A 10,988-nucleotide genomic window follows, 5' to 3' on the forward strand; every position below is an offset into this window, starting at 1 on the left:
CTTTTTAAGTGGTGGAACTTGCACTATTGCTGACTGACTAAATACTTTTTTGCCCCACTGTATGTCTCTCTGCTGTTATCTGTTATATTTCATTTTCTGTTATACTGTATGCTTTATCAGTATTATCCCTTGTAAATAAACCTCCCGTTTTACTGTTGGTCTGCCTGTTCCGTGGTGACATATATCTCTCCTGCACCTTATTACACGCACATAGCCTTATACTTTGGAAAGTTTTCTGCTTAGAATTAGCTGATTCCTAAAAAGTCATTTAAGAGGTTGAATATTCTGCTTTTACAATGTGCCACATGTCTCTTTACCTTTCACTTTATCAGAGGCTTCCTTGCTTAAACTGGTAGAAGTTTGTTTAATCCCACTCAGTGTGTCAGCTATAATGCAGTTGGTTTAATAGGTTTAGCATATGACATAAATAAGGTCTTACTGTGATTAAATGACTCCGGAGGAGAGACCCTGGGGATGACCTAAGCTACAGGATAAAGCAAGTACAGGAAATTGGGACTGCTTAGCAAAACAAATAAGTTTTTCCATAGAATATCTCCAACAACTAGGAACCTTCTAACTATGTCAGACATAATTAAACATTCAAGAGAATAATCACTTCACATCTGGGGAAATTCAGGCTCAGATATCCATATTATTGTAATCATTAGAGTACCACCTTTGAAACTAAGGGAGTTCCAAGTGAACTTTCCTGCAGGTGCTTGTATGTAAATGTGTTTACCACATGTTAATCATATAATTTATATTGCACTCTATATTGCTTGTAAGTGTTTTACTAATTGTAGACTGTATAATCAAAGTTTACATCACTGATATACAGTAAACATAAGGCACCCATGTGCCTTCAAACAAATACTCTGTTTAAATGAGTGAAGTAAATTAACCAATAATGATTTAAATTCTCTGCAATTACTTAGATATTTTTAGCATTAGACCCAGGTTTGCTGTCATTCAGGAACAATAAATGACAAAAAGCATCCTAAAGTGACTTAGGCCTGTTTCACACTTCAGTTTTTTGTGTCAGTCAAAATCCGCCAAAAAGGCGGAAAGCGGATCCGTTATTAACTGATGTGAACGGATGCCACCGAATCCGTTTTTTTGACGGCTCCACCGAATGAAGAATTTTAAAGGAACCGCTGCCCGGGAAGGAGAGAGAGAAAGAGAGAGAGATTTTTTCGTCCGCCAGAAAGGATTTCAGGGTTAAATTCCCGGCTGACTTCCTTTCTCTGGACATGCGCACTGTAAAATGCGGATCCTACAGCAAAAAAAAGTTGCAGGGTTCATCCAGGCATGACGGCGGACGCAAAAAATTTGGCGGATCCGCAAAAAAATGGATCCAACGGATAGCCATCCGTCAAGATCCGCCGGTAATGCAATTCAATGGGGAAAAAAACGGATCCGCCAAAAAAAAATGGCGGATCCGTTTTTTTCAAAAGCCGGCGGATTTTGACTGATGGTCAAAAACGGAAGTGTGAAACAGGCCTTATTCACTAAACACGTATCTCCTCTCCACAGGATAATTGATAAATATATGGCCCTGTGGGTTGGACCATTGGGAAGCTAACAAATCATGAAAATGGGCTTCCACCATTACTCCGTGTGAACACACAGTCTCTGTGAGATTGCCCTACATTAGAGACACAGAGAAGCAACATTATTTATCCTAAACTCTGCTTTGACCTGTCACTAGATCAAAAGTGGTCTGTTTTTGCTTTGTTCTTGTCGTTCACCAGAGTATTCTGTTTTTTGTTATTTTGTTTGTTTTTTACTAATCTGCCATATGATTCTAAGAACATTTTATTTAATTAGTCAAGTGACCCCAAGCATATTTTTCACGGATCAGTTTCAGTGTTAATACACATTATAAAGGTAAAATGTAGCGATATGAGGGACTTGGAGCAAGCTATGAGTTTTTGGTGCTAGAACAGTTATGTCAAAAACTGCCACCTTTATGGGTAGTGCAGTGACTGAAAGTATACCAAGAATGACATGATAAAGGGAAACCATCCAGCTAATTGTGGTCCTTATCAGTTAGGTGGAGGTGAAGTAAATATGTAGGAATTGTTTTCTTGTCACAGTCCAGGTCACTTGAAACCTGCGGATAGGTGGCTAGATTGGCAGCATGGTGGCTCTATGGTTAGCACTATTACTTTGCAGCAATGCTGTCCTGGGTTCAATTCCCACCAAGGTCAATATCTGCAAGGAGTTTGTATGCTCTCTCCTCATATTCACAAGAGTTTTCTTACAGCTACTCCAATTTCTTCCACACTCTGAAGACCTACTGATAGACATATTAACAATAATTACAATATCTATAAAGTGCTGTAAAATATGATGGCGTTGACTACGTAAAGCATAATAATGATGGAAATGCCTACCACCTTGTGTCCCACAGAAGCATGGACCTCAGGCTCATCCTAAAACAAGTCTGATGCCCCGGCAAATGACTTGAAAAACCAGGACATGTGAACAGGTTTGAGAAGAGACACGTGGAAGGCGTCAGGAATGGCTAAATCGCCAGGAGCAGAAGTTGGAGCCCATGTGTGTCGGGGGCGTCTTCATTCTCATTTTAGAGATTTGAGTGACATGCGGGGTGCGACCCAGACTGTCGCGGACCTCCATTGCCCGGTCTGCCACCAGCAAGGAATGCAGTAACCCAGTCGGCCTCTGTTTAGAGGAGCTACTCCGAGCACAAGAGGCGCATGCCTGAATGTATTTTTTAGTGTCCCGAGCCCTGTGTGGCCACCAATAAGAGCTAGCCAGGAGTTTTGTGGTCCGCTTGTAACCAAAGTGACCACCCACCCTGGACGCGTGTGCCCACGCGAGAACCTTGGACCGCAGGTGAGGCGGGACAAAGGTCTTGCCTGGCGGCACTGGCTCAGGGACGACCGGAACCATGGACCTCAGTTTCTCAGTGAGGGGCGCGGAATGATCTGCTGGCATCTTCGCAGAGGCTACTTGGACACTGCCCCACATGTACCTTCCCACACAGTCCTTGCTCCAGCCCAGTATACTCCCCGAGGACCACTCTATATGAGGGGAATGGCAATGGAGCCAGGGGAGTCCGAGAAGCACCTGGTTGATGCCGTTTGGCATAATGAGCAGGGACAACGTCTCGCGATGAGACGGGGAGATTGAGAACCCCAGGGGTGCTGTCTGGTGGGTAATCTGAGATGGTAAGGTAGATCCGTTGACCACCCTGACGGTCATGGAGTGAGGAAGTGGCACCAGTGGAATACCGTGCTTTTGGGCGAAGGCTAAAGACATAAAATTTCCTTCTGCCCCAGAGTCCACCGTGACCTCTACCTCCCAGGTGGAAGCTCCACTGTCTAACGTCCCTCGGAATACCGGTTTGGAGGAGAAAGTTTTCATATTAGGTAGATCCCCACCAACTACTTTACTACTGGAGGTGAACGTTTATTCGATCGCTGCGGACACCTGTTAGCCAGGTGGCCAGACTGTCAACACAGGTAGCAGCATGTGGAGCCCTGTGCCGGACGCGGTTTAGGACCGGTACGAGACACATCCATGGGCTCAGGAGGTAAAACTTCCAGATCAGGGGGTTCAAGAAATTCAGAGAAGTCAGGAGCCACCCTAAGCTTCTGTCTGGATTGAGTACGCTCCAGCCCGCGCTCTGTAAAACGGAGGTCAATACAGGTGGAGATTGCAATCAACTCCTCCAGGCTTATGGGGACCTCTCTGGTAGATAAAGCATCTTTGACATGCTCAGCCAACCCTCTCCAAAACACAGGGATGAGTGCTTTATCAGGCTACTCCAGCTCTGAAGCCAGTGTCCGGAAACGGACGGCGTACTGACTGACCAACAGGGGTCCCTGCGTTAACGCAAGTAACTGGAGAGAGGTGTCGTGAGTGACCCGGGGCCCCAAAAAGAACTGCTTTAGTGATTTTTGAAACTGAGCAGCGCTCAGTACCACAGGGTCATCAAGCTCCCATAGTGGCGTAGCCCATTCCAGCGCCCTGCCTGACAGGAGGGAGACGATAAACCCCACCTTAGCCTGCTCTGTAGGGAATCGCGCGGCCAGTAACTTGAGCTGGATAGAGCACTGGCTCACGAAACCCCTACAGGTGGCGCTGTCACCAGAAAATTTATCGGGCAATGGGAGGCGGGAAATTGTCGGCATGGGCGTGGACATGGACGCCCGGGAGACAGCCTCTGCAATTGTCTGGACAGCGACCGCAGCAGCTACCGCAGCCGAGGTGGAATTCTCGAGGGCTGCCAACCTGCCCTCCAGCTGCTGAATGTAGCGCTGTAGCTGCTGCTGGTCCGCCATTATTAGCCAGACCCTGGCGCTAGTATAATGTTAGGAACGGCGGAACACACTAAATAAATAAATAATAAAGTGCGTTCGCCTCTCGGGGTCCACCGTGCAGAAGGTGAAAACACTGCTGCTAATTAATAGCAGATGCGCTATATGGCGGTATAACGCACACGGGTTCAACGTCACCCGATGTGCGCAGAGCGGAGAGGCGCTGTATCATAAACAAAAACGCCGAGCCAGACTCACAGGTCTCAGCGAAATTGCACGCTCGGTATCCGGTCACAGGACACGGGCCCAAGACTGGGGTCGGTGTCCGTCTAGACCTACCGTGCGTGCGGCGTCGCTACTGCGCTAAGCAATAGTGCCGTGTGAGACATGACACCATCGGACGCTAGTGTAGAGGTGCAGTGTGCACTGTGGCCTATGGCTTGCCACTGACTGGCGCTGACTCTTTCCCTAGTTCCCTATCCACATGCGTAATATCAGAGGGAGGGGAATCTTAGTAAGTCAGACACCCATCACCATTCACACATCTAGCAAGAAGAGTCTATACTAGCCGGGACCTTCGAGATCTCTGAGATGGACCAATCAGATCCGGAGAAGGACCTGAGCACGTGACTCCCGACCTCCAATGGGAGATCGTCTCGTGAGCATGCTCAGTGGAATGGCAGAGGGACTTAGCCTCAGGAATAGCTGGCTGCAGAGCAGCATGTGAGGCTCTGGATTCCTGTCGTGCTGCTGCAGGAATCCGACGCCTACCACCTGAGTAATCTTGAAAGCTTGCAATGTGTTACCATCCTTTCAGTTAGCCATTAAAAGGTATCAACCACTGAGGACTCTCAATTCTAGATATTCTTCTATCTACTGGCTAACACTGTACAAAGATATATATCTTTCCTGTCTCATGACAGTCATGCCATAAATGTCTAATAGATGTGTGTCCCACCTTTAAGAAGGATAGGGGTCCCCAATACCCTTTTCTAACTGGTGATTGACCTAAAGCAACAATAGAGGTTGCTGCACAAGCCTTTCTCTCTCACAAGTGTATTTGTTTTGTTTTATTTGGAACATCCTTATCAGTAAAAAGTTAGCCTATTCATGGCGACCCCTTCACTGTGAAGAACCAATCGAAACAAGAGGATAAGGGACCCCTGTCGTGGAGAAAAGTCCGGGTCCCACAGGTAGGTCCAACATCTATTACACACCGGACTGTCATGAGACAACCATTTTAATTATAATGGGCTGATCTTCATCATGAAATTAGTATTTCATCAGGCACTGGCAGGAGACAGTAAGACTCCCCAATAAAAAAAAGCGGATCGCTTTGCACAACCTTGGTCCATGGTCCAGGTCAGTCATCTTTGACCGTGGACAGGAGCCACATAAATTTCCCTTACCCTAATATCCTAGTCTTGATTTATGGGCTGGCGAGACGTCACTTGTGTACTGCATGCATCTCAGATGACATCACGCCAGACGAGGAGATCAATGCGTTGATAATATGCAAAAATTAAAATAGCCTTCATCACTATGTAAAGGGAGCCATACTCATCTAATGGCTATTAGCCTCAATTTTTCAACTTGAGCAAATACATATTTGTATTATTATTTAAATGGTATTGTGGCAATTTTGAAGTATAGAAATAAACATAAAAGGGGTATTCTGGACATAATAAGTTTTGTTGTATTCTTGCATTAGGAAACCTCTCCTTTCCTGTTCTCCTTCCTACATTAATTATCATTACCAAAAGGAAAATTCTGATAGTCAGGCCCTAAACCTTAATAAATACAGAAACAATTCATTAAAATAAAATTAAACTCTTAACCCCTTAATTAATAGATTAAGAGCTGTGAGAAGAGCGTCATCCTGCTGTGATCCGATCCTCTTGCATGCAAGAATTGGATCACAGGTGAGAAGTAAGAGAGATTAATTTCTTTATCTTCTCCACTGTCTGTCTCGGTGTATATCGGACTACACTCGGTTTACTCAGTTCTGCTCTGCCTCACTGAATAACACTGATCAGAGTAGTATGCAAAATTTTCTAGCATTGCACTTCTCAATACTATGCACCAGTGTGAGTGAGCCCCCTATACTCAATTCTGGTGCGGGCACCATTCCAGCGATTGATGGCACAGGCTCTTTAAGGGCTCTTGTGAAATTGTCAGTCATATGATCGCTGAGGCCAATGAATGCTGTCTTCACTTTCCTCTTGTACAGTCATAATTGACATCACGAGGAAGAGCTGTGGCTGCTCCTTCACTTCCTCCAGAGGTCTTGTTTTGTCTGAAGGAGCAGAGAAAAAAGCCAATGCTGATTGGCTGCTGTGGTCAGGTGACATAGTAATGCTCACGTGAGCCCCAGGAAAGCCATTCCCAACACCAATAAAACAGGAGTTATTATTTTACTAGGGGAAAACACAGGGATTCAGTAGAGGTTATCAGAGTAGTGGACCAATTCTTTCAATTTCATCAGTTTAATCAGTCTCGCAAATGCAAAATTCTAAGAAGTTAATGCATATTGTCTTCAATCTGATTTATTGAGATCATAGAATTGGATTACCTAAATGTAAATCAATTATGGTATATATTTTTTTGAAGTCTTTCGCTTGTATTGTGCATTTTCAGTCTCACAGCACAAACCACTATAAGCATATCTGAATATACATTAATAAATGCTTTTATAGTTAAGATCACCTATATACATTAAAAATACTTTAAACACATCTGGCCATTGCGTTATAGTGAATCAAGATGTATACAGTAATGACAACCATCATCATACAGAATACTAATAACTAGGTGCGACAAGAAGACAGAATAAAGCCGTGCCTGTAATTACAGGGTGCTGAGGTGAAGGGTTCCAATTAGCCCGGTTATTTCATTCAGTCACAAATGTTCACATGAACGTTGTTCTTATGTGCTTCTTCCTGGGATCTAATTAATCTTTCTCTCTGTTACCTTATTCTTACATTTTTGCTAAACAGAGGTAAGAGATGAATAAACTATTAGAATTATTGCGCTATTGAGTGATTCCTTATAAATTAATGTTGCTGACAGGGCAATTGTGGCCTGAGGATTTTTTTTAAATAGCACATATTCAGTAATGCAAGCAATATATAATACTATTCATTGACCCAACTCATCTTCAAGTAAACGGTGCTGAAATGCAACATGACCAGAAATAAATCCTAAGTCCCTTCTTCTATTCTAAGACATGCTATTAAGTCTAAGTTTAAAAAGTGATCGTTAAAAATTGTTTTTGATATATAGAAAATCTTTGTAGCTAGTGGAAATATTATTGCAGCAATATCTAACTGAAGTGTCAATCCCATAAAAATCTTTTATTTCTTGAACGTAGTTTTCATCTGTTTGTGCATCTCCTTTAAAACACTTTAAAAATAAATTAGAATTCTAATCATAAATCGGTTCATAAAGGTTCTGTTAAACTTTTTACATCTAATAGACTATATTTATATGTAATCTGTAAAATGTTATTAAACTTTGAATGCATTTTTTTTTTCAATTAGGAACTTAACATCCTTTCAGGCTGGTGCCTAAAATCCTACAGCAATCTTTTGTGTTTCAGAAACTGGTCGCAATGTTTTTTAGCTAAAAAAAAAAGCAATGTACAAAAAACCCCAAAACCATGCCGTGTATACATTCAGTCAGTAGTGTAAATAATCTACAAATTTAGTCAGTTATCAAGATTATCCTATGGGCTCGCTTACATGAGTGTATACATCGCTTGAGAGCTCTCTTATGTTTTATCGGATAACACTTAGACCAATGTTATTCTATGGGACAGTGTTAATCAGCAATTTTTTTTCTCATACAATTCGGCATGAGAAAAACAAAATTGCAGCATGCTACGATTTGCCACGCAAATTGGATGCCACTCACCCATTCAAGTCTATAGGTGCGTGGAAAACATTGTATTCAGATGACCTCCAAGTGCAGTGTGATTTCCGTGGACTCGCACAATGGAGAAATTTGTTCTCCTTCTCTTCCTCACCTGTGATACGATTCTCTCATCCAAGGGAAATCGGATTACACTAAGGTCACACTTTGATCAGGGTTTGACCACGAGAGAATCTATACTTGTGTGACTTTGGCCTATGTCTGCACAGCATAGTAGCACTTCTCAAGGATTATTTTTTAACATTATTCAATGCTGATACAAAAAGAACCGTGTCACAAATTTTAAATGATTCAAACTGCATTTTTACAAAGGTTTTAGTGCCCATTTTTAATTTTGTATCCTTTTTCCTACATGATCTTGGCTAAAGATAAATCCAGTGCATGCATCTTAAAAAAAAATGAAAATGATCTCCAAAATGCCGCAAACATAAAAATGTTCTTTGTATAATTTCTTTCATTCAATGTACATTTTTCCAGAAATTGCTATTGTAACATGTGTCTACAGCATGTTTTACCTAAGGAAATACCATTTAAAAAGCAACGAAAATGCCACTAGAAATGGTGCAATACGCAGTGTGTATCAAGCCTTAATTACAAAATGGTTTTTGTCATGATAGTGTTAGGCCAGATTCACATGGTATTTCATAGTCAGTATACAAACTACAATGCTTTGAGTGAACTCTGGTCTCATGACCTGAACTTACAAACTCGTAAACTCATGTGAGGCTTGAAGTTGGGGTCAGGAAGTCTGCGGTTACTAAGGCCATTTTGGACCATGAAATTTTTTAAATGTGAACCCAACCTTAGTGAGAATTACTGGCCAGTAGCATAAAACCACCCCAAAATATTTATACCTGTAAAATTTTCAAATTGATTGTTCAGGCAACTTGGCTCTTCAGGTAAATGGTTTAATCACAAAATTACACAAGCACCAACAATCAGTGTGAAATAATGTGTACTTTTTGGCTGCAGCACTGCCATACCTTGGCCTCACCATGTGAACTTATTCCAACAGTGTAAGAAAGCTATTATACTGTAAAAAAAAGCCATAATAGTCACCAAAATATCTTTGTGTTGCAGTGGTGCCGAAGAGGTCAATGTGTGAAACATGGTGATGAAGGACCTAAACCTACAAATGGTCAATGGTCTGACTGGTCAGGTTGGTCACCATGCTCCAGAACATGTGGTGGAGGAGTCTCGTATAAGGAGCGCCAGTGTAATAACCCACGGTATTTTTTTTCCTACTACCGTAATTGGAATTGACTTTATTTAGTATTGATTGTCAATTTTCTAACCAGTCTATTTTTGAAGGTACAGAATTATAGTTACTGTTAATATTTTAGTTTTTAAATTATCACCATTATCTAGTCTACAAATTAAAGTTCTTACATATGTCTACTAAATATCATGAGATCATCTTAAAGGGAACATGTTATGTCAATAAATGCTAACCTGCAGATATTGGGTAAATCTCCAGGTTAATAGCTCTCTAAAGTTGTGTTGCCACTGCATTGAAAGTCCAGCTGCTGGGAGATAATGAACTTCAGTATATTCCTCCATGCAGCCTACAGCTTTCAGTCATAGAGGCGCGGCTTTAGTCACTGCTCAGTACACAGTGAGCAGTAACTGTAACCACACCCTGCCTCTGACTGACAGCTGGCTCAGAAGTGCATCAGTGCAGAACTGGTTGTCAGTCAGTGCCAGGGTGTGGTTAGACACCACTCACTATATACTGAGCATTGACTGAAGCCACACCAATGTGACTGAAAGCTGTAGCCTGCAGGGAAAAATATAGTTCAAGTTTTCCCAGCAGCTGAGCTTTCAGTGCAGTGGCCACTCAACTTTAGAATGCCATTAACCTATAAATTGACCAAATATTTGTAGGTTAATAGCGATTTTTGACATGACAGGCTTCCTTTAACCTACTTTTAATAATTTTTTTCTCTACTTTCTAGTTCAAATGTTTTTATTGATTTTATATCCTCTACTTTCTTAACTTATGCTAATTATAATAATCTAACCCACGCAGTACTCTATCATGCATGTTCCTATAAGAAGTGATTATTTCCCATTTAGTGGGGTCTGACTGCTGAGACCCCCAAAGACCATGAAAGTGGCTTGTTTTTGTCCCCTCTGAGTAGAATGGCTACACATACTAAATCACCATTTCATTCTTTCTCGTTGGAATTGCCAAAGATGGCCAAGTAGAGCTGAGGAAAGGTGACAAATTTTTGTTCCCTTTAAGGTGCAGAAAACCTCTAAAACACAATGCAGAAAACCTCTAAACATGACTACTATCTAACGTGAGTCAGGCTTCCTAACTCTCCTAACTTTCCCTATTGAAAACAAATGCACACTCGGGGTAGGGATAAGTACCACCTTTTTCATAAATCATTGTTTAGACAATTGTTCATGTTGCCAAAGTTATAAGACCCATAACTTTTATATTTTTCTGTCAATAGAGCTAATGAGGTCTTGTCATAACACAGTAAGCTGTAAATTTTATTTATACAATTTTTGGGACTTTATGGTAATTTATTTTTAGATTGAGAAAATGGGAATATCATGATGGTTGTTCTTTTTCTTTTAATTTTTTTAAAATTCTTAATTACTTTTTTCACATCTTTAGTCCACCTGAGGACCTGTCAATATAAAGTATGCTGCAATGCTTTTGCACTTTGTTAAATTGCCCATGGCATTGTGATCAATCCAATGGCATCTCAGCATTGTTTTGTGGGGAAGTTCTGGTCGAGGGATTTTTTTTTAAGTAAA

The 10,988-nt window shown here is 41.6% G+C and overlaps 1 protein-coding gene across 1 annotated transcript in view; it reads left to right on the forward strand.

Moving 5' to 3' along the window:
• Positions 1-10,988, forward strand: part of ADAMTS16 (ADAM metallopeptidase with thrombospondin type 1 motif 16) — a 491,484-nt gene that overhangs the window by 330,377 nt on the left and 150,119 nt on the right. The window contains exon 12 of the mRNA XM_073587783.1: positions 9,297-9,445. Coding sequence (XP_073443884.1) covers positions 9,297-9,445 — 149 coding nt within the window. The remainder of the gene's footprint in view (positions 1-9,296; positions 9,446-10,988) is intronic.

This window comes from Dendrobates tinctorius, unplaced genomic scaffold, assembly GCF_039654945.1.
Source record: "Dendrobates tinctorius isolate UK_male_01 unplaced genomic scaffold, ASM3965494v1 ptg000102l, whole genome shotgun sequence".
Taxonomy (NCBI): Eukaryota; Metazoa; Chordata; class Amphibia; order Anura; family Dendrobatidae; genus Dendrobates; species Dendrobates tinctorius.